This window comes from Rhipicephalus microplus, chromosome X, assembly GCF_043290135.1.
Source record: "Rhipicephalus microplus isolate Deutch F79 chromosome X, USDA_Rmic, whole genome shotgun sequence".
NCBI lineage: Eukaryota > Metazoa > Arthropoda > Arachnida > Ixodida > Ixodidae > Rhipicephalus > Rhipicephalus microplus.
The window spans coordinates 328813034-328837713 of NC_134710.1; the positions used below are offsets into that span (position 1 = coordinate 328813034).

General features: G+C 43.6%; 2 protein-coding genes across 3 annotated transcripts in view; one reads left to right on the forward strand and one right to left on the reverse strand.

The window, feature by feature from the left end:
• The window catches only part of LOC119161266 (uncharacterized), a 50677-nt gene extending 43208 nt beyond the window's left edge, over positions 1-7469 (forward strand). For both annotated transcript variants that reach the window (XM_037413651.2, XM_037413652.2), the window contains exons 12-14: positions 2230-2277; positions 5223-5416; positions 6842-7469. In XM_037413651.2, the coding sequence (XP_037269548.1) occupies positions 2230-2277; positions 5223-5416; positions 6842-7073 (474 nt within the window). In that variant the 3' untranslated portion in view covers positions 7074-7469. The remainder of the gene's footprint in view (positions 1-2229; positions 2278-5222; positions 5417-6841) is intronic.
• A 3965-nt stretch (positions 7470-11434) lies between these two features.
• On the reverse strand, positions 11435-24668 carry LOC142775325 (uncharacterized). Its single transcript, XM_075876675.1, has 4 exons — positions 24389-24668; positions 17998-18195; positions 17784-17933; positions 11435-11470 (listed from the first exon to the last, which is right to left on the reverse strand). Exons 1-4 carry the CDS (start codon positions 24539-24541, stop codon positions 11435-11437), a joined length of 537 nt encoding a protein of 178 aa, XP_075732790.1. The 5' UTR covers positions 24542-24668.
• Between the last annotated feature and the right edge of the window lie 12 nt (positions 24669-24680).

The window sequence follows — 24680 nt, forward strand, 5'->3', positions numbered from 1 at the left end:
GGCTGGGTGCTTTCCGCCTGGCGTTCCTTGCCAGATTCCATGGTGGAAAATGCTTTTAAGAAATGTTCCATCAGCAACTTGCTGTATGGCAGGGAAGACAACGCACTGTGGGAGGCGGCCAGCGACAAACTCTCGTCTTCAAAAAACAGTGGTGCTTTGTCTGACGAATAGGAACAGTTGCGGTGTTGGTTGAGGGGAGCGCCGACGACCGGGGTGCAGTGCGCCCAATTCGCAAATAAATGTTGTTCGGCAATTTTGGGTTGGTTTTCCTTTTTTTTTTTTTTCGGTAACCTGAACTCAGGGGGTCGACCTATATTCCCACTCGACCTATAGTCCGGTTTATACGGTAGTTCAGTGCTTTCTGCTGAATTAGGTTGCTGCTGATCGGTATCTTTGTAGCCCTCGTTTCGCAAAGCTAGGCATACACTGCCTTGTCAAGTTCTTCATGGGCTGGCTGGGTCGTCTTCTTACATTGGATAGATGTACCCGAGGCTAGCGCAATTAAGATGCTCATTTCAACTTCAATATCTTTGACAGAGAGCACGGTCAGATACTGCATTCTTCAGCGATACATCCCTTTTTTTTTTTGTTCTGCTGCTGGCATGGCAATTATTTATGCCTTCTGCTCTAGCGAAAGAAACTTCTGTTTCTTACTCTGTGGTGCCGCTATAAGCACTCGGTACCCTAGACAGAGGGGAAAAAAATACGCAGGTTAGAGCTAACAAGGTGCTGATCTACTGAGCTAATGAGACGAGGCATGAGGCAGGGACTAACCAGGACTAATTAATACCACACAACACGTGGGGGTCAAAAAAAAAAATACGAGCCAGCAGTTAATATCCAACGTGTTGATTCCGCTAGCCTTTGGCTGGCCAAGCTCACAGGCTTTCACGGCATAACTCTATGCTTCACGAAATGCTGCAGACCATCGTCATCAACCAAATACGATGACGTCTTCCATGATGACATGGTTTTGCGGGTTACGGGGACTTAAGTTAACTTTGGTGCGTTTAAATTTATTCTAGCTGTCTGATAATCAAGAAAATGCTTAATGTAGGCTCTGAATGCTGCCCAGCTAATTAGAATATCCTGTTAGAGACAGCACGAGAAAAAGAAAATGTAGACAGCCGCTGCTGTGTGTGCTTTTTTTTTTTCGTGCCATTTTTGAAGATAAAAAGTGTTGTCACTTTAATTTGCTAGTTAGCTTGGTTTTATTTGTGGCTGGTCGAGTAACTCATCTCTCGGGAAACTTTCGTTAACTTTCGTTGAACCGGGAGAAGAATAAAAAAGTGGTTCGTTGTGGAGGAAGCCTCAATACATTAGTCTATGGGATGCGAGCGGGGAATCGAAAAACGTTCTTTGAAGCTGAAATTTTATTGTAGCGGAATTTATTGAAGCGGAGTTAGCTTTAACTGTATATGGTACCAATGCGTTGACTAGCTACTGGGTACATGTTACCCACCACGTTAGCCTAGTGGTGGTTGTGTTGCACTGTAGAACTCCTGGCCCCTGCTTTGAGTGTCACCATGGTATACCCTCATTTAAATGGGGGTGAGATGCCAAAAGGCTTGTACGTGTGCTTAGACTTATGGGCACAGTAAGGAGTCGGAATTATTTATTTTCTTCAGTCCTTCACCATAGTGTGCCTCATATCAGATGATGTTTTTTGTATGAAAAGCCTCAGAATTTTATTAAATTTTAATTACGTAGTTATATGGCCCCCACAAAATTTGGTGGAGCAAAATGTCTGTTGCTGATGTCTTTAACATGTTAAATCAAACTCATTTCTGAACTTACGTAGTTGAGGTACACTGCAGAGAGGAAAACAAAGATGACAAGCAGGTGAGGACCACGCGGTATACCTCGATAGTGAATCACCAACTGGTATAATCGTCCACTTTGATTGGATAGCTGATATCTTCAGCAGTAGTAAAACTATATATTTTTTTAATTGAACTTTAGTGTATTGTTATTTCAACCCTGGCATCGGAGGTGCGAGTTTATGTATAACCTTGAAGAAACGTTTCATGTGTAGAAGTTTATTGTAAAGGTAACTGTATGTAAAGCAAATGTACATTTACTGGGTTCAGTATTGGTGCAATTTATCTTAGACGTTTTAAGTGCTGGCGAGTGAATCTACGCGCACATTGTTATTTCTGTGCTGGTCCATTCTTAGCTGTGCTTTAAGGGAACTAACTGATTTTCTTTATCTTGCATTGCTTTTGACAGTCTGCTGGTAATTCAGACAGCAACCGTTGCAAGGTCTGCAATGAAGAAGTGAGTACAATTGACATTAATTTTGAGTCCCCTAACTTCGTGATACTTTATACATAGTGTTGTTTGCATGTATTACAGCCCTGTTTCATACTTTTTGGGCAATGCTGTAGAAGCTGTGCAAATAAATTGACTAGCTCTTTAGTGACTTAGAGGGTATAACTCTATGTTGGTAAGCACAAGGATGGGGATTCGACTCGTAGCCATATTCCTTAAAGCTCACACAAGACATGCTAACCTCGGCCATTCGTATCTGCGGCAGGTAAAGCAGCACTTCCTGATTCGCATTGGGATTGGGGTGAATTTCAAAAGTATCGGTGTTCTTAGAATTGGGGACACGTTAACTCTTTAGCCGCCAACTGCGAGCTGTACTCGTCACACTCATTTGTGCCAATATCGCCAATGACGAGTGACACTCGTCCGGCCCGATTTTCTGCTTTATCCACCGCCAAAGACTTATCACGGTTGTCAATTTTTTTTTCTTACAATATTCACTCTTAAATGCTGGTATTTGTCTATAAAAAACTGCATTTTATGCCTTTTATGCATGTTTTAATATTTTCAAAATCAGAATTGCATGGAAACAATCATGACTGCTTTTAAAAAATTGGTGATTTTGGTACGTTTTTCGTGAGTTAAATTGGTAGTTAAAAGGTTCAAGAACTATGTGCAGTGAAAAATTTATGTACGGTCAGGTTGTTATAATCTTCCTCATAATCATGTAGTTTTCTCATGAAATACTGTACTTCTACAAGATAAATACTTCATGTCATATAGCTACAACTTGTGTAGTTTTATGTTGAATAACATCCCTTATACTTTTCTTGACATCATTGTCTGTTGGTTCGCATTAATATTGTGTCTCACAACTGTGTATATGAGGCAATGTTATATTGCCCAATCCGTGCATGAATGTCGATTCAGTACGAGACTAGCTAGGTTTTGGGAGCAATGTAAGCTCTCATTTTTCTCATTTTGTGTAAATTGGTTCTGATTTGTGGTGCTTTTCATGTAATATTCACCCGTACTTCAGGACACAAGTGCGATGCCTAACTTTACATACAAACACATTGTTTGCATACCTGTCTCATATGTGGTGCATTTTTTAGTTGCAGATGTAAACAGTGGAACTTCTTAGTCTTCACAGCGTTGCCTACTGTGTATAAAATGCAGTACAGCATTTTTTTTACTGACCTGGTTAGGGTCTACCTTAAGTTACCTAATTGTTGCTCAACTGTGTACATGTTGCTTAATAAGTCAGTTTGGTAGAAATTTACAAGTTGTAGCTAATACATACAAGAAAAAGTTATAGCCATCTAAGTAATATGCTGAAAAACAGAAGTATAGGTTGACCCCACCCCCTGACTGCATACTACCGAAAATCAACAGAAAAGAAAAAGTACACAGCACAGCCAAGCAGGAGAAGGCGTCTTTAGTGACAAAAGTGCAATTTGTAACAGTACACAGTGAAAATGCCATTTTTACATATTTACACGTACATTCTTCATGGCAGAAAGCCAAAAAAGGCGCTCTCAAACATCGCAACTGTCTTTGCAAACACTTTGAGGGATCACTGATGGGGACTTGCTCGTTGGATTTCGTGCCGACCGGTTGTGCCCCTGCAATCTCCGATGACAGTGCAGCTCTGGCTGTCTGGGATCCCCCTACGCCATCTCCTGGCGCCGACAAGAGCTCTCGCCGAGTGGTGCCCCGTCCTCAGACTCCTGCAACCGTGTCCATCTTTCCTATCTCCTCTTTACTTCCGTCGCTCGCTGTCCCTGCGCTTCACTCTCTCCTTCCTCTCTCTATATATACCTTTTAGTCCTGTTTTTTAATCCCTCCTTACCCCCATCTCTTGTGAGCTACTGTTGAGGTGTCGCACGCTGATGCAGACAATTATGGGGCTCACTTTTCTCTTCTTTTCCCTTTAAGAACCACATAAGATCACCGGTAGCAATCACAATGCAAGCGCGGCTCCCGGATAAACTCTGAAACCTTCGTCTCCAGCTATAGATACATTGTGGTCTGGCACAGTGACAAAGTTTTCTTCTGATCGCTACGTGTTGTGTTGTGAACCTTCGGCGTCTGCCTGCAGCGAATGCTGTGATGCACTCGAACTGCCCACTGATCATAGCTGCACGTGCTGCTGTAATCAAGGCTGCTGGCATCACAAGATGCAACAAGGAAAATTTATCTGGTGAGATTTGAGCAGCAAGAACAACCGTGCAAAAATAAACTTTCAGTTATTGTGTGCGACTCACAGCTCTCACTTGCGTTTATGTGCGCAAGCATCTCGACACATTCTTCACACATTTCAGACCAGCTTTCTTAGCGACTTTGCGAACTCGATCTCTGTTTTCTTTAACGCTATAGTAAACTATTGTCAGCCACCAGTTTAGAAACAGAAAAAAAAAACAGCTTGGAGCGCAAATAGTTACACACCGAAACAAAAATGTAAAGTGAGGCAGCCTACGGCACCAGGCTGGAAGTAAAAAAAAGCAGCACTGATTATCGTAATGGTGATGGAAGCGGTTGGCGGCACTTTGCCATAGTGGCCATACTTCCCAAGTTTTTCTCCCAATGGCTAGTATTTAAGACGGGTTGACTTTTCATGGCTCTTTTTTGAAAAAAATATTCCACCTAGATTCTGGTTTCTACGCTAGTCTTCGTAGCAGTGTTCATTACGCTCACGAAATGTAGGTTTTTTTTTTTATATACATAATGTGGCATAGCAAAGGCTTATCAACATTTGTTGGCAATGTAAACAGTGCCACACTAATAAATAATTAATATGGCTCTGTAGCACATAGAGAACAGTATTCAATTGTGGCTGGCCTAGATTCAAATGGATATGGTTGTATCTTCTATGCAAGTTGTGATAATGCTATTATCCCATTTTTCTGTTCATGGTTGCTGTCTAGATACATGTTTGTGGTACATGTATGCAGTACGAGTTGGAACGTGGAGAGGTTTGGCTGCCCAGTGGCCTGTCGACAGCTCACTGGCTGCAGACAGCTGCAGTGTTAGTCATCATGGGCAGCGCAGTTTCGGGTGCCTGCTTGGTTGTCAAGGTCTTCGACAATGTTGGCATCCGTACCCTCGCCGTGGGTCTCGCCCTGCTGGTTGAATATGTGTGCTTGCGGTATGTTGATGTGTTTACCTTGTTTTCCCATCTAATTCACTAACTTCAGTCCTGAAATGTGGTTGGATGCAGTTGAGAGGCTGAGCAAATTTAGGTGGGGTTAGGTAACTTCTGTATAAATAAAAATAAAAGCTTTTTTCTTTGCCACACATGCTTCCTGCCTAAGGGTGAAAAAATGGCAGTTTTCATTTCGAATAAAGTTAGTTTTGTGTCTTTGAAGGCTTCAGCCATATTGATCCCTCCTCTTTGGTATTCGTGTGCTGTGCTGTAATTTATAATTTGGGTGTTATGTTTGACCACATGAATTGAAACAAGAGGGAAAAATTATTGCATTGGAACTCAGTGCAGCTATTGTATAGGCTGACAATTATTTTGTGGCTCTGTTAAAATTTCATTATTTGCATGGCTATGTAGCAGCTTTAAGGAAAAAAACCAAAATTTAAGGGCTCGCTTTTCTCTGTTAGACACAGTATTACTGAGAATACGATTTGTAAGTTCTCCGTAATAATGCACCAGCTTGGCATGCCTAGAAGTCATCATCTTTGTGTGTTTAAAGTAGTGCGCCCCATTTTGCATAGTACATTACAGCAAAGGAAAGTGATTGATGTAACGTAATGTTAGTCTTTTTTACTTAGTTATAGTGAGATTTGAATGCAAAAAAAAATCATTTCCGTCCAAGCAAAGGGTTCACTGGCCATTTTATGTAGTCAGTTGACTTCAAAATGGTTTCAGATGCTGCATGTGCAATATTGAGTTTCCGCAACCAGTTTGAGGCTCGCTGTCTACACAAATTGGCCTGTGATCTCTCTGTTTGGAGACGAATGGTTTGTTATGCATTCCAATGTGCATTTTGGAAAAGCATCAAACATTATCCTTGTGAACCTTGCTTCTGGCTTGCTGTAGTGGCAGCAAAGTCTGACATCACCACTGTATGTGGTATGTTCTGTGAACAGCCAGCCAGATATTGGCAGTGCTGTAGTTGCCTGTGTGCATTCTATTGATTTGTTCTTTGAAGATGGACCAATGTCTTACTGCTACCAAAGGTTCAATCTGCGGTTGGCTATGTTGACAATAAAGACAGTTTGCCGTGGTAGCTCAGTGGCGGGGATTTTCTGCTGTTCATCTTGAGGCTGTGCATTAGATCCCCGCCACAGTTGGTGGATTTTGATGTGGACAAAATGTTAAAAATATTCAATATTTGGATTTGGATCTTCTTTTATGGTCAAATCCTAACCTGAAGTTCCTCACTATGCTGTAATTCATTATTAAATTGCAGTTTTTGCACATTATAGTTCGAATGAACTGTTTTTATGAGTAGCCAGGTTTTTTGCGCTCTTCAGAGATAGGAAAACAATCTGGAAAAGAGAGCCCTGTAGTTCATGACAGCACAAGTAATTCAGCGGAAATGTGGTGGTTATCTTGCAGACTGTTGGGCATCAGCGTGCTGGAAGCTTACCAGCGTGCCAAGTACTCCGCAGTTCGGATCTTGGGGAAGCGACTGTCGGGTCCTGGCACTGAGCGCATTGTCACGGCCACACCGAGTGCCCGCCTCGTAATGCCTCGCACTGGAGGACACCTTCCAGCTGATCACCGTGCTATGCTTACCACCGCGCTTGTGGCCCCGCAGCCAGCCGCTGACTCGGAACTTGTCATCTAAGCCCTTGTCTCGTATCTTTCTTCCCTGTACACCCCTTCCCCTGTACATGAGAGAGCTGCTTTTAGAGGGGCTGCGTTGCTCTGATGCTGACAAAATTGCAACTCCACTCTCTGAGGGACGCAATAATTCGGTGTGCCAGGCACCCGCTTTTTGTTGCCACCAGTAGGTCCGTGTTCATAATGCTGTTCACCCCTCATAAAAGACAGCCTTAAGATACGCAGTATTGTTCAGTTTCAGCTTTCCTTTGCACACCTCTTTCAATGCTCATTTTTCATGTGACCTTTGACCTGCGCAGCTAGGTGAATGCTTGTGAAGAAGGAAAAATTAAAACATTGTGACTAGCTAGGACAGTGTATTCACTGGTGCTGCAAGTACATCTAGTAATTTAAATAGGAGGTTCTTGGTCTGTGTGTGTGTGAGTGGACATGTGAATGCAAGTGCACGTGTGTGTGTGTGTGTCACTTCCGCTCTTGAATTTTTAGGTTAGTTTCACTCTTGAAGCTAATTTTATTTATGAATTTTTTGAAAGATGTATATTCATTTCTTTAGTCCAGCATTAGTGCCACTTACATGGACTAATTACTACAGCCAAAGAATGTTCAGTGAACTGTGCAGACAAGAAAAAATGGTATTTTCTTCGTTGTGCATGTTTTCTGCCTTTAGCTGAAATACACAAGGAAGACCTCTGAAAGCAGCCTCTCCTAGTAAAAGCAATGCTAATAAAGTGTCCCCAAAGACAAAGGAAACAGTGCAATTTGGCAGAACTGATGACATTCTATCGCTTGTCGCTATCTGTCAAGTTCTATGGAGGTGTTGTCCGGTGATGTTTACAACTTGGTGACATTTTAGTTTAGTTGGCTACCTGTCTGGGCACTAGCCACAAGCATGCATTGACACATCTGTGATGTTCTCAGTTTTGCCAAGCACATTCCTTTTGGCGCAGTCTTGCGGGTAGTACTTGCACACTACCTTCATTTAGCACACTCGTCAAGCGCACTCGCCAAGTTTTTCACTTTTGTGTTCAGATCTGTGCTGTGCTCTATAATGCTTGCTCGAGTAAATTGGCACCGCACTTGCTCGTCTTTTTCTTCTGGAAAGTGATCATGACCCAACGTTTTTTGTGCCTCCTGGAGTCCTTTGCCAAGTATAAATTTACAGTGTCTTTCAGACTTATGCAGCTGGCTGAACTTGAAATGTGGGAGTATGCGCTCTGAGAGAGGAGATGTGCAAAGAATGAACCTGTATCTTTCCCTGGCTGTGTTTAGAGCTTGTGCAATGACAAAGTTATTGTTTCACCAAAGTTGAATTGAAACTGCCAGGTAAGCTGAGTGAGCTTTCATATGGAGGATTCGTCTTCATGAATGGTGCCCTCAGTGTTGATTTCGTGTGACATGTCTTGGCCCCCTATTAACGGGAAAATCTTTAGTGTGGGTAGCATTATGGTTGAAGGACGTTCTTGTATGGTCATGTGCATTGAGAGACTGGACAGTCTTGCACAAGGCCAGGTTTTCTTGCTAGTTGCTAGTCTGGGCAGCGTTGTAAATGGGCACTTCCTTAAAGCTCTGACAAAACAAGTCGTGTTAGCCTGAGCTTGGGTACTGTATTACACTGGTAAATACTTCTTAGGCCATGGAGGAATGTGTAACAATTTAAGAAATCCTAAATTACACGATGTTTATGGTGAGGGGAGTGCATATTGTGCAGGTATAATGGTATTCAACCTTCAGATTCCAGCAGTTTAGTCCAAATATTGACAGTGTTTGAGTCTGTAGCAGTCCTACAGACATAGCACTTGTCCTGTCACAAGTAATTGTTTCAGTGTGAATTAATGCATGCATATGTGTGTGCTTTTTTGTCACAATGTTGTCGTTTTCTTTTTTGTAGTCCTGTAAAAACAGCCGGTGAAAGCTTTTCCTTCTTTTTTTTTTCGAATCTTGTCTGTTCAAGACCATTCCAGTGATATATCAAAAGGCTTTCAAGAAAGCGTACATTTTGGAGACTACGTCGTATATATGTAGCATAGAAATGCATTTGCTGTAGACTAATGTATATAACCCTTACGCACAAGTTTGTTCTGCTGAAAACTGTGCATGTAGAAAGACATCCATATGGAAGCAATTGAAGTCTATTTTATAGCACACTATAGTTACAAAGAACATGGAAACAAAGAACATGGAAACAGTAGTGATAATACAGTGATGGTCATACATACCAAAAATTTTTGTGCACGGAACTTGGAATAATATTAATGTTCTGGTTCTCAATGTTTGCCAAAATGCAGGTAAACCTTGAGGTGTATAGTGTAGGTGGTGACAGAACATATTGCTTTAAATACAACGTGCGCTTATGTTGACTGTCAGAACTTTTGTGCCAATATTAAAGCCAGGCCATCAAATACCAGTTTATCAAATTTGTATGCACATATTATTTGTGCTTTGCCTTCTCTAGGACATGGGATGTCCTGGTCACAGAATCTCTTAAAACGCACAATTTGAATAGGGTTACTGCAAACTATAGCTTTTTTTTTTTTGCTGTAAGTGCACTGTTGGTGATCTGTGGCAGAACTTGTGTATATAAATTTGTGTCTTTAAATTATATGTACTATTTGCTTTCACAACCAGTCCGGTGTAATTGTGGAACCGTTTCTGTTGCCTTACAAATTGGTGTAGATTAAAATTTTTTTAGTCTCACTTGTTTGTGAGCATTTTTCTGCTTGCTTGCAATCGGATTGAGAGTGCTGTCACTGTTGTGACACTGAGTCAAGTAGCTTTGTAATATTAAGTGAACTAGTGCTGTTGTCAGTGTATATCTTCCTCAAATATTATTTCTAGAATTTCTCTAAAGTGATACAAGTAGGATGCTGGAATGTTATGAAGGACTCGCTCTCTGGATTTTGTGCCGACTGGTTGTGCCCCTGCGATCTCAAGAAGATAGCGCAGCTCTGGCCGACTGGCTCGCCCTATGCCATCTCCTGCCACCGACAAAAGCTCTTGCTGAGTGGTGCCCCGTCCCCGGACCCCTGCGACCGTGTCCATCTTTCCCATCTTCTCCTTGCTTCTGGGTGTCGCTGTCTCTGCTCCACACTCTCTCCTTCCCCCTCTCTATCTCCTTACCTTTTAATCCCTCCTTACCCCAATCCATTGTGAGGTACTGTTGAGGTGTCACACTCTGATGCACAGTTACGGGGCTCACTTTTCTTACAGGTTGACTGTTTCAGAAAGCAATATCATTCTAAGAATCATAACTTCATTTTTATGCTTCACATGCACAGCTAAGCCAATTTGACATAACTTTTGTGCAAAAGCTTCCACAGTCAATGCTCTGTTGTGGCTGTATCGTAATTTAGTTGTAGTATGTGGCTTATGGCAGATCGTTTCATTCAGTCCTATCGACGATATCCAGAAAACTTGGTATTTGTTTTAATGTGGGATTGTGAGCGTTGCATATTTTGACCTTGCATACACTGTTCTGAATATAGTAGTTTCATGAAACTTGTATGTTCAACTTCTGATGACTGAGGGCTTTAGCCAGAAAGAATCACTTTTTGCAAAGTGTATGCGATCTATCTCATCATTATGTTAACTAGCCAATCACTTAACCATGTTTACAGGAGCTGTTTTGCAAACAGGGTACACTGATAAGGAAGATGCAATCCTTCCCTGGAGTTTGATGAGAAAGCGTGAAATAGGTAACAGTTAAATGTTTTATAATCAGATTTTTCAAACCTATGCCACGGAAGTTCCTTTTGCTTTATTATTGATATAAGCCTGTTGATGGGACTTTAAAATATTTTTTCAGATATATGTTACGGTTGCAACTCCGGGAAGTATGGTATAGTTCAGGTACATCTTGAGTGGTATTCTGCAAGTGTCCACCCACTAGACGGACTGTCCATTTCATTGTGTTCTGATTGGATAGAGATTGAAGCTGAGATTCACTTAGTGGTACTTGCCCACCCGCTGTCGAGATTTAGCCATTCGAAGTGTGCTGAATTGAACGGCTTGCTTAGTACTCCCAGGACACAACCCCGTGGGTTTGTGTTGGAAAAAATTCGGAGTGAACACACAGCTATGTCGCTGTCGCTGCACCTTTGCACCATATGTGGAGGAGACTTTTGCTAACCAAACACAGTAGTTTCAACCAATCCCAAGGTGCTATTCTGGACATCGCCTGCTGTAGGGTAAAGTTTTGTAATGCTGGCATTTTTATCCAGTCAGAGGAGATGCAGCAGCCCTGATCTGCTACAGGACATTAGTTATGTGAATAAAACACTCTCCTGCCACGTCTTGTCTAAAATTGTAAATGTTAAAATAAAAATTGAGAAACTGGCTGGACAATTTGGGACCGATTTGGTCCTTTCCTCAAGAGTCGCCCCTGAGGAAGGGATTGAACTGGTCCTGAAACAAGCGAGTGGGGAGGGGGTGAAAGCAAGTTTTAATTTTTATTTTAACATTAGAAATTTTGGAATAAAAGCGGTTGGAAAGGTTCTTTTATTCAAATAGTTTTTATCCAGGCAGACAGATATGTCAAATATGTTCAGGATAATAGGTTTTTTTTTTGCATATAAAACACGCCCACGTGTGAATAGGCTGAAATTTTACATGACAACATTGCGGATTCTCGTGTGTAATGGGAAAGACGAGAAACATCAAGAGTGGATAGTTGCAGAGTCGAAATTGCGGGCGTCAAGCAACCAAAGTCCGGGCAAGCGCGAGCTCGTGCACTGACTCTGAGGCTTGCTCGTGTGTTTCGTCGTCATCATCTCCTCACTAGAGCAGGAACAAGGACATAAGCTAAAGCTGTAGCTATCTCGCACAGCAGCCACTTTTTTTTTTTTTTTTTTTGTCAGTGCAGTAGTAAGGAAGGAAGTTACGACAGATCACATTTGTTTGAGGATGTGTGCTTTTTGGGCATGCCATTGTCCTCGCCTTTTTTGAAATTTAATTCAGTGATATGACAAAATACACAGAAAAAACTGCCACTCATGCAGAATAGCTCGAGTTTTGATCGACTGTATCTACGTACAAAGAGAACTGGTCACAGAGTCCGTACCCTGGCAGTCTAGCTGTGATTTGTCATCTACTTGGAACAAAAACTTGCTTGTGACCGCTAACACTCTATAGGAGTAAACAGTAATTTTATTAAAAGCAGAATGCGCAGATTGCGCAGCCATTTGCTTTTTTTTCCTTCCAAAAAAACCAACAATTTTTTTTCACAATGGATAGATGGATGGATGGATATGGCTGTACCCTTTAGATCGGGCGATGGCTAGCGCCACCAAGCTGTAATACCTAATGAACCAAAAACTAGATTTATTTTTTTCCTTTAATTAAATAGTGAGGTTGAGGATTCGTACTTTGCAGTGAAGGGTTTAATTTTCACTCGTGCCTTGACTTTAGCCACTAATCAGATAACCTTCTTCTAGTGAATTCTACCCGCTTAAAGTCTATTTTGCCCTCCCTGTCCCTAAACCCCAGTGCTTTGAAAAACTCTGCGCCATCATCCTCAACTATAGGGTGAAGCCCTTTACAGAACATTATCAAGTGTTCGGCAGTTTTTCTTCCTCGCCACACGCACTGCATACTGTGTCGACCCCTTCGTATTTGGCCCGATATGTCTTGGTTCGCAGTACTCCCGTCCTGGCCTCAAACAGTAGAGAACTACCCCGAATATTATTATAGATCCTTTCCTTGGCAATTTCCTGCTTAAAAGTTCGATAGATCTCTAATGCGGACTTCTCAATCAAGCCGATTCTCCACATATCGGTCTCAACTTCCTTCACCTTCTTATTAACCGATAATTCTTTTTGGTGTTTGGCCCCCTGCTGTTTTCTAAGTATTTACCGATCAATTTTCTTGTTCGCTTCCTCCATTTTGTATCGACATTCTTCGTGTACAAGTAGCTGAATACCTTCCTAGCCCAGCGCTCCTCCCCCATTTCTCTCAATTGCTTCTCAAATTTTATCTTGCTGCTAGCTTCCCTGCCCTCAAATGATGTCCATCCCATATCACCTTGTACTCCCTGATTTGGTGTATTCCTGTGAGTGCCTAAGGCAAGCCTACTTATTCCACGTTGCTTAATTTCTAATCTTGCTTGAACTTCTTATCTCATGCACAAGACCGCATTGCCGAACGTCAGACCAGGAACCATGACCCCTTTCCATATTCCTCTCACAACATCATACTTATTGTAATTCCACAGCACCCTGTTTTTCATTACCGCTGCATTCCTGTTACCTTTAGTCGTCACGTATGTTTCGTGTTCCCTTAGGTACTCGGCCCCATTGCTTATTCATACGCCCAGATATTCGTATTTATCTGTTATCTCTAGCGTGACCTTCTGTATTCTAAGCTCACTAACTTCATTGTCATTAAAAATCATCACTAGTGATTTTTCCTTACTGAATCTGAAATCTAACCTATCTCCCTCATTACCGCAGATGTCCACCAATCTCTGCAAATCTTCTTTGTTGTCGGCCATTAGCACTATGTCATCTGTGTACATCAACGCTGGTAGTGCCTGTTCAATGAGTTTTCCTTGTTTGAGGAAAGAGAGGTTGAAGCCCAGTCCACTTCCCTCTAATTTGGCCTCTAATCCTTGTAGGTACATCATGAATAATAAGGGTGACAGGGCCACCCCTGCCTAAGCTCCCGTTTTACCTCTGCAGGCTTGGATACCTGTTTTTCCCACTTTATAACTACCTTGTTACTTCTATAGATATCTTTTAAAAGATTAGTGACTACTTCTTCCATGCCTAGTGTGTCCAGTATTCCCCACAATTCCTCTTGAACCACGCTATTGTACGCTCCCTTGATATCCAAAAATGCTAGCCACAGGTGCCTTTGTTCCTTTTCTGCTATTTCGATGCACTGCGTCAGTGAGAACAGATTGTCTTCCAACCTCCTGTGTTTCCGAAACCCATTCTGCAGTTCCCCTAGCGCCCCCTCATCCTCTATCCATGCCTGCAGTCTTTTCTTTATAATCTGCATCGCCAGCCTGTAGACCACTGATGTCACTGCTATAGGACAGTATTGTTTATGTCAGCTTTGTCCCCCTTTCCTTCATAGATCATGCTCATCCTGCTAAGTTTCCATTTATCGGGAACTTCACCTTGCCGCGGTGTACTAGTGGCTAAGGTACTCGGCTGCTGACCCGCAGGTCGCGGGATCACATCCCGGCTGCGGCGGCTGCATTTCCGATGGAGGCGGAAATGTTGTAGGCCCGTGTGCTCAGATTTGGGTGCACGTTAAAGATCCTCAGGTGGTCGAAATTTCCGGAGCCCTCCACTACGGCGTCTCTCGTAATCATATGGTGGTTTTGAGACGTTAAACCCCACATATCAATCAAACATAGGGAACTTCGCCATCGAATATTATTTTGCTCACTGCCTCTCTCAAAGCCTGCTTAGACTTTGGACATAATGTCTTTATCAGCACAATTGGAATGCCATCTGGGCCTGTTGATGTACTACTAGGAACTCTTTTCTCAGCCCTTTCCCACTCTCATTGTGAAAATGGAGCCACTGCGCCACTTGATTCATCCTTGTCTATTGTGGTGCATAAAGCACTTCTTTGTAGAATATTTTCTGTCACCCTTGTTCTTATATATTCAATAGCTTCGTCCCCTTCTAGCCTAGCACCTTGACCTGTAGTTATGAACCTCTGCTCTAGGCTCGTCTCATTTCTTAGGAAGTTTAGATGGTTCCAAAATTTCGCAGCTGCCTTTCTATCTTATTTATGTGCTTCTGCCAGCCACTGAGCTCCCTTCTAATCTTTTCATTGATCAGAAGAGATGCTTCCCTTCTACAGCTTAGAAAGATTTCTCATTTTCTTTCAACACCTGCTTTCAACACAGCGGGTTCACCCCGCTGCTTAGCATGTCTGTGTTTCCTAGAGGATTCCTGACGTTTTGCTATGGCTGTCTTAACTTCCTCATCCCACCAACTCTTGGGCTTGTCTTCGTTTCCAGGGTGACTTGTCACGTGTCTTAGCAAGCTCTAGCTCAAACAGTATAATTAGATTCGTGTATGTCCACCCTGTTTTATTATCCTCAGTGATTACTTTCTCAATTTGTTTAGTAGCAATTGCTATTTGCCTTTCTGAATGAAAATTTTCCTGTAGTTACTCATCTTGTCTCCTTCCCACTTTCACTGCTCTTCCAAAACTTAGCTTGATACGTTTGTGAGCCACATTCATCGATGTGCATTCCCCTGAGCCTATTATACATCCTATGTGACATCAGTGCATAATCTATTGTCAACTGCAGCCTTCCTATCTCCCATGTTATTTGCCCTTCACATCAGTGCATAATCTATTGTCGACTGCAGCCTTCCTATCTCCCATGTTATTTGCCCTTCACACTTCTCAGTACTGTTGCAACCATCCTAACGAAGGCCAAGCGTGAGTCTGGGCGAGTTCCTCTAGTACTGAAGAAAACCAAAGAAAGGTTAATTGTGTCTTTCTGGAACTTTCTTAGCGGAGGTATGATGCAGCATTAAATAATGCATCGCAAAACACTTCAAGAAAAATTAGTCCGACGTGCTGGTTACTCCTATACTGCAAAAACTTTTACACTTAAATACACCCCATTTACACTCTTATCTTAGGGGATGTTATGAACAAGGCTACAAATGTATGACATTTTCGGGCAGTTTTGCTTCTATTATAAGATACATTAACCATCCTGATACAAGCGCAGTCCTATTACTAGGTACTTGTGTATCTAGTAAGAAATCGAAGCAGGAAGTATAATAAGGCAACCGAAACGCAGTGTTCATCGATAAAGCGCGCAAACTACAAAGACGGAAGACACAACAGGAGTGCTGCTTGTCCAGTAGAGTAATGGCCAATCCTCTTGTATCTGTTCCTCTCATCTGTGTCGTTTGGGTGATAAGTGAACACTCACAAAGTGCACGAACTTGCCTGAATGAAGGCAACATTGCAGACAATGGCGTAGCCATGGAACATCCCCCCCTCTCCCGTCCCCCATAAGATTGAAGCTCTTGAAGCTGAAGGTAAAACGTCCACCGCCTGCAAAAAACCACCCGCACAGTTGCCTAGCCATAACTACTACGTCAACGAGACATCATGTTCCTTACAAAGATAACATTGACGTGATGCATTTTTTAATGCACGTTTTATTTAATTACTGTTGCGAATATTCCTCTTCATGAGTCCTGAAAAGTGCGTCATGATAATTAGGAAGAGGACACCGACCATAAAGAAAAATGCGGAAAAAAGACGTTTTGGCGACCTTGACGCAGCCTTGCTCAACGTTACTAGATTAGCTTCAGTTTGCAAGCTCCGCTCGAGCCGCGCGCTCGAATACGCCCCCTTTCCGTCTCCTCTCGTGGGGTGGCGCTGCCACCTATCTCGGCCCTAAAAACGCGCTCTCTTGCCTCAGCTGCTGTCTGCGGCCGCCTCCTCCAAGCGCGTTGCAGTGCATTTCTTTGCAACACATGAATCTGAATTTTTTCTGCGATAAGATTAAAGTGTAGAACTCAGGGGCAACGAATAAATTACCTTAACTACACATATTCGGTAATTCGAAGCGCAATGCGATGGTATGGACTGATGTCCGTGGTATTCAGCTATAATTGCGCGTTGGACGTTCAGTTAAATTGCTCAACACAAATAGCAAATCTCGTTTGTTATTTCGGTGTCTCTAGGTGAAATTGTTTATTGGGCGACATAGTTTAAAGCCAGCGATGTCGTTTCTCATTTTTGCGTAACTTACGAGACTCCTCCGTTCATTTCGCGTGTTCGTTGCTTGCTCGGAAATGATTGATAGACATGCGGGGTTTAACGTCCCAAAACCACCATATGTATATGAGAGCCGCCGTAGTGGAGGGCTCCGGTAATTTCGACCGCCTGGTGTTCGTTAACGTGCACCCAAATCTGAGCACACGGGCCTACTTCATTTGCGCCTCCGTCGGAAATGCAACCGCCGCAGCCGGGATTCGAACCCGCGACCTGCGGGTCAGCAGCCGAGGCTCGGAAATGAATGAAGGAGAGCTTGTGTTTTGATTTAACAAAGTAATTTAATACTCTCTAAAAGTACAAAAAAATTTATGCGCCGGCCCACTTGGCCATGGATACCGCATTCATCTACAGCAAACGGGCCTTTCAATTTGCCACAGCGGCTTTCTGGCTATTCTCAAGGCGGCGATTAACTTCCCTAGCGTAGAAGTGCATCCTGGTAAGTATAGTAAAATTCAGCACCTGACATGTAAAGGCAGCCTCATGCTCTACGCATCCAAGACGATGTTTTCCATCTCCAGCTCATCAAGCACGTCTCAAAAGATGTCTGATGTAACCTAATTGATCCCCGCTCAAAAAATTTGAAACCGCGTGGTTCACAATGTTCACAAAGTGCAGCATTTTTCTCGAAGGATGTTTCAAGCATCCTTCCTTGAAGCTCTAGCTGTAAATAGGGAGGTAAGCATTATTGCCTACAACTGGCTTAGTGGAGCTTGTCTCTTATGCACGAAGAGCAGGTGGTGTTTTTTGTGTGAATTTATAAACCACGTATCCTGACAAATAGTACAGGATGCTCTCGTCTACTTCTCCTCTGAAATCAGCGTGCTGGTTGGAGTCCCCTGGCCCTGTGGTTAGGTCACGCATCCTATAGCTTGAATCAGATCACGCAACTTGGCCTTGTTCAAGCTATACCGTATTCTTTCGTCCTTCTCAATGTAACTTGAAGACCAACAAGCACAGCAATCGGTCCACCTTCCACGCTCCTACGCAGAGCTGTTTTGATGAATGTGTACAAACTCAGAAGTCGGAATATTTGTGTGAAGTTGACGACTGTTGGTTGCGATTCATCGCCACCAAATGAGCGCACTAGTCTGAATTGACGCTGAAAATGTAAAAGAAATCTGTCAGTTCCATTGAACTCAAATAAACACAGATTTTTCACTCACCTCTAGAGGATCTCGGTTAAGCTTAGCTGTCAAAATGTAGTGAACACCCAGGCCAAACAAGTATTCAATGATGTCAAGTGTTGACGGCAAGGTTACCCGCATAGCCTCTGTGGTCACCTGGGATGACAAAAGCTTCAAACCACTGCAGGCAGCACTTCTCTTGGTCGTATTAAGGAGAGCCAAAAAAGCTTTGGTGACCTAAAGATAAATGGCATAAAGAGAGGTATGCGCAAAAGTTTTACCAGAAATTTGAACAGATATACCACAAGCAGAAGACATGATAAAGCAAATATAACGGGCAGATTTATCACCCATATTTTTTCTGAGCCAGGTCTGATTCCTTGGGACGGCAACCTGACATTCAAGGCATCAAAAAGGTCATTGATGATTTGGTGAATGCTTCTGTTTTTCGCAGTGTTCGAAGCCTGGCACTTTTGCTTCTCGGTGCACTTTGAGTCCAATTGGTGTAGAACGGCTGAAGAGCTGTCAAAGAAACGCTTGGCATATCAGTTCTGTGGAAATGCGCAAGCTAGACAAGCGCCTCATTCGACTTGCAGCTTAGTTTTACTAATAGGTGGACAATTCCATATAAAAAAAAAACTCATAGGCAGCATTGCAGATTTATTAAAATTTGTCCGTGTCTACTAAAGCTCCGAATCTCGGAAACAGGGAAAAATACTTTTTTATAGTTTTGCGATGTCGTTGCAAGAATGAAAAATGTTCTTTTTCATAAAGAAACACCTATCTGTTCAAATTTGCAAGCAAATATGCATTCAGGATGATTAGGTGAACTTCACCTGCGTCTGACAGTAATCATTTTACAGAGATTGTCGAGAGCCACATGAGCTCTTGTCAGCTTGGGCACCACTTGCAGTTGCTTGCTCTTCTCTGTTTCATGAAGAGTAACGTAACGGCGTGCGAGTGCACTTCGATCTATGGGCCAATATGTGGTATGATATACACTCTATATATGACGCTAGAAAAAAAAAACGGAGATGGATTCAGAAATGTATACATCCTTTCGTTGCCTATTTCGTTGTCGGCTGTCTTCTTTCACTTCTTCGTAATAAAGCCGTGCAGTATGTACGATTATGATGAAGTAGGTAGAATCAATGCTTATATGCATATTGCCACAGGCATGGGACGAGGTTAAGCCATGCAATGCGAGTATGTGCCATTTCGTGAAAAAGGGGAGGACTGTTGTTGTGCTCGTGGTCTAACGTTCGGTTCGGCTCGACGTCCAGTGCTGCTGCTCCAGTGAACACACGTTGTGGTCTTTCTCTAATCACGTGACAATATAAGCGCCACTTAGGACTAGAAAACAGGCCCATGCAAGTCCTTAGACTGGTCGAAAACGTGTCACGGAAAAGTTTATTTTAGATACGACGCGCACTCGTGGTATACTGATACCTACTCATGTCTAAACTTTAGAAAAACTTAAGTTGGTCAACGCGTGTTTGGGACGTATACTACGCGATAGCTGAGCAGGTATATAACATCGAGCTCTTTTATGGACACGATCACTGTACCGCCATGTGAAGACATGCGCCAAAATATTCTGTATTTTAGTTACTTAACGCAAAATGCGCCCTTTCTCTTTTTCCTTGGCCACACGTGTCGGCGTCTCTTTATAATCGTGCCTCAAATAAAGGTTGCTATTCTTTCGTCCATCGGATGTTGGCCTGCTTCTACATCAAATGCAGCTCAACGATACATGGTGTCAGAAGTGCCAGGCGCGCCCGACGACGCCCTAACGAGAGTCAAGTTTTGGGAGCTACGGCACTGAAATGGATCTTCTGAAGCCTCCAGACCCTCTTCGTATTACAGGTGACGTCTCCAAAAACTAGCAGCTTTTTAAGCAGAAGCTAGAGCTCTACGTTACCGTAGTAAAACCTCAAGACAAACCTCTGAGCGATGCTGCAAAGACGGCACTACTGCTGACATTGGCTGGTGATGAAGTTCTCAAAATATTCAAGAATTTTGTTTTTGATGAAGGTGAAAGCAGAGAATATTACAAGACCGTTGTAGAGAAGTTTGACAACCTCTGGAGCGCACAGACAAATGAAGTGCACGAGCGGTATGTGTTCCGGAAGAGAATGCAGGCCGCAGGGGAGACGTTAGAGCCCTTTGTACGTGACGTGAGGAAGCAGGCAATTTCGAAGCGTTGGACGACTCCATGATCCGCTATCAAATAGTAATTGGAATTCATAGTGAGACTTTATGCACGAAGCTTCTCCAAGACAACCAGCTAACAATGGCTAAAGCGGAGCAAATGTGCAAGGCATTCGAAGCAGCAGCTCTCCAAAACGAAGCATGGGCTCAAAAAGAACAAATAGATCCGGTGCAGATGGCGCAAGAAGGAAGATGGCCTCAAGGAAAACCCAAGTGTTCCAAGTGTGGCAGGCTGCACAAGCCACGAAACTGTCCTGCCTATGGAAAATCGTGCAGAGTCAAAGAAGCCCTTCGCGGCGTGCGGTCGAAAGGCAGCGCAAGTCGGAGAATTGGGGGACGACGAGGATGACTTCAGCATCTTGTCAAGCTGCCTCTTTTGGAGAGCAGCTTTTACCTGCAGCTGTCCTTCATCAAACTATTGATGAAAAACAAATAATAATAATATTATTATTATTATTATTATTATTATTATTATTATTATTATTATTATTATTATTATTATTATTATTATTATTATTATTATTATTATTATTATTATTATTATTATTATTATTATTATTATTATTATTATTATTATTATCATCATCATCGATGTCTGTGTGGACTGCGTAGGAACCAAACGTGACTGGATGGTCAAGGCGAGCGTTGGTGGTGAGCAAGTTTTTCTGAAAATTGACACGGGTTCACAAGCAAATATACTGCCATTTTTTTTTTATCTACAACAACGTCAAACCAAGACCGCTCCTCAGACAGAGCAGTTCAACGCTAAGATCGTAGAGCAGATCCACAATCAATCATGTGGGCGTCATCAGTGAACAAGTGGTCATCGGGTGCCAAAGCTGCAAGCTGAATTTTTTCGTGGTCAAGAAGAAACATGTAGGCGCTGCTTGGGCTGAAGACAACGGAACAGCTCGAATTGATTACCAGAAACGTGGATACTTTAATAAGCACTCCTGAAAAACTTCTGCAGGAATACAGCGGGGTTTTCCAAGGTACCGGCTGCGTCCAACGCCAATACAAGATGGTGCTCAAGGAAGGCTCAGTTCTAGTTGTACAAGCAGCCCGGCGTGTACCCTTGACCCTGCGGGAACCACTGCGCAATGAGGCGAATGGAAGAAGCCGGAATTATTGTCAAGGTCAATGAGCCGACAGACTGGGTTAGCCCTCCAGCAATTGTTAAAAAGAAATACGGAAAGCTAAGACTGTGCATGGATCCTAGAAGGATCAACGAATGCATAAAAAGAGAGCATTACGAGATGCCACGCCACGAGGATATACAAGCAGAATTGGCAGGCGCAAAAGTATCCAGCCGCTTGATGCGAAAGCAGGGTTTTATCGAATTCCACTTGATGACAGCACATCAAGAATCTGCACATTTGCAACACCGTTCGGCAGATATCGATTTTTAAGTTGCCGTTTGGTATCTCATCTGCGTCCGAAGTTTTTCAGAAAACGTTGAATGAGATTTTCGAGTCCTGGCCTGGAATTCTAGCGTACGTGGATGACATTTTGGTGTGGGGAACGTCAAAAGAGCAGCATGACAGGCGTTTAATAAGCACGTTTGAAGCCGCGAAACGAGTGGGATTAGCACTGAATGCAAAAAAAAGTGCAAAGTGGGCGTCGACAAAATTGAATTTTTAGGTGACGTGATCTCTGAAAAGGAAAAAAACGCCTAACCGCCAACTTGCCAACTGCATAGCGGTTATACCGGTGCCAACCGACAAACGTGGAGTGCAGCGATTGCTCGGCGTAGCCAACTATTTTTCTTAGTATATTCCTTCGTTACCAGAAAAGACTCCTGGTTAGCGCAGCTTAATCAAACGTGACGCAATTTTTTAATTGTCTCCAAGCCACGCAAACGAGTGGGCAAAATATGCGAATGCCTAAGCAGGGGGCCAGTTCTGGCAATTTTCGACCCTCTAAAAGAAACAAAGGTGACGTCAGACGCGTCACTGGATGGGCTGGGCTCAACCCTTCTACAATGTCATGGCGGTAGCTGGCATCCTGTGGCGCACGCATCCAGAACGCTCTCTTCAGCAGAACAACGCTACTCTCAGGTTGAAAAAGAAGCTCTGGCGGTGACGTTCGGATGTCAGAAATTTCATTATGTCATCTACGGCCGAAAGATAACGTTGGAAACCGACCACCGCCCACTTATAGCTATCGCTAAAAAAGCGATCGGAGAAATGCCACCCAGACTTCATAGGTTCTTCCTGCGGTTATTAAAATATGATTTCACTATGCAATACTTTCCAGGAAACCAGCTCATCCTGGCGGACATGCTTTCAAGAGTTACAGTTCCCGACCCATAAGGTGACGCCACAGGTGAAGAAGACTTCGAAATACTCGCCGTGAGTATGCTAGCAGATTTTGTAACCGATGTCGCGCTAAAGCGGCTACAAAACGCAACGGATAAGGACCCGTACCTGTGTGGAGTAAAGGATAGTATATATGCCGGCGAAAGCATACCGGGAGAGTTGAAACCTTTGGCAGCAAAGTAATAATCTCGGCGCGCGTGCGAAAGGAAATGTTAGAGCGCATTCATCAAGACCACATGGGCCAGAACATATGCAAAGCAAGAGCGAGAAGATGTGTGTTTTGGCCAGGCATTGATGTCGAAATCGCTGCTATGACTCAAAAGTGCGAGGTATGCAGACACCACGCATACAGCCAACCGGCAGAACCACTAATCATGAGATCACCACCTGAATATCCCTGGCATCGCGTTGGTATCGATATTTTCCACTATGGGGGGAAATCGTATCTATCCGTGTATGACGCACTGTCGAACTTTCTAGAAATCGCGGAGCTGGAGGACACGTCATGGGCCACGGTCATCAACAAACAGGGAGCCTTATTTGCAAGATATAGAATCCCGGTAGACATGTGGAGCGCCAATGGACCCCAGTTTGCAAGTCTGGAATTCCACCTATTTGCAGACAAGTACGACCTTCGACACGTGACATCGAGTCCGGAGTTCCCTCATTCCAAAGGCTTGGCGGAGAAGGGAGTTCAAGTGGTGAAAAGGATTCTGAAGAAAACGAACGAGGCACTATGTCTGGATTTTAGGGATCAACAAAAACTTTAAGGCAAGTGCCAGATGGCTCAAACGATTTGAGGAGTGGCATGAAATCGCCGAGAATCAAAACAAAAGCTATTCTTAATTCATTCCCGAGCAAGCAACGAATACTCGAAATGAACGGCCGGAGGAGTCTCGTAAGTTACGCAAAAATGAAAAACGACATCGCTGGCTTTAAACTATGTCGCCCAATAAACAATTTCACCTAGAGACACCGAAATAACAAACGAGATTGGCGTTTTGTGTTGAGCAGTTTAACTGAACGTCTAACGCGCAATTATAGCTGAATACCACGGACATCAGTCCATACCATCGCATTGCGCTTCGCATTACCGCAGATGTGTAGTTAAGGTAATTTATTCGTTGCCCCTGAGTTCTGCACTTCAATTTTATCGCAGAAAAAATTCAGATTCACGTGTTGCAAAGAAATGCAGTGGAACGTGCTTGGAGGAGGCGGACGCAGACAGCAGCTGAGGCAAGACAGCGTGTTTTTAGGGCCGAGATAGGGAGCCTACATGAACGGCCGTTTTTAGGGTGGAGACATCTTAATGGGTGCCTTCAAGAAACTCAGCCAAAACCAGCGGGCAACGGGGCACGCTGTTGCCAGCTTCCACCAAATTCAGCATAGTTTTCTGTGCGCCGCCATTTTGGAGCCAGCCGCCGCTCCCTCCAGCTACGCGAAGTACGGTGCAACAAAAAGGACAAACAGCTAGAATTTAATTCAGCTGGACTATTCAGCGTTATTGTAGGGAGGCGACCGAGCATGTATACCTACGTACGGCGTCGGTGCCCAGCCCTTGTAACAACACACAACACCTGGGCTTTTGACAGCGGCGGTTCTCAGGGTCGTGTAAGCGACCCAGTTCTCAAAGTGAGCGCACGAAGAAATTCGCAGCCCACACACAAACACTTGCGACATAATACTGAGGTTACGCTGACACGAACGCAAGCGTGGCAACAGCTCAGACTAGCGAGCGCGTCTCCGTACGAACGCGCGGACGCGTCCCGTTTGTGGGCTTCCTACTCGCAATGCGTGGACGCAGCAACGACAACTTCGGTTATCTACTCATTCGCGAACACCGCGAAACACATATACGTGTGCCGCAGGAAAAAACAGTGAACGAAATACGCAGTACTCACAGAGCAAATACGAGACGCACTGGTGGGCTCCCAGCCGTCTCGCTTCACTTGAGCCAGCCATAGTTGTCGTCGGCCAGGGCTCGCTGGGAAGCGGAACATTCGCACCCCCTTTCTGTTGTGGTTAGTGCAGAGCGGTACGCTGCATCCAGGCATTCTAAGGCTTCACTGGCAGCGTTTAACACGCTACCGCAACGTTTGACGCCGTATTATTGAGATTTACACGCAACCTGGCGTAGACGCAGTGCGGGCACCAAGATGGGGCGACAGCGCGGCGTTGCTGTCTGGCAACATT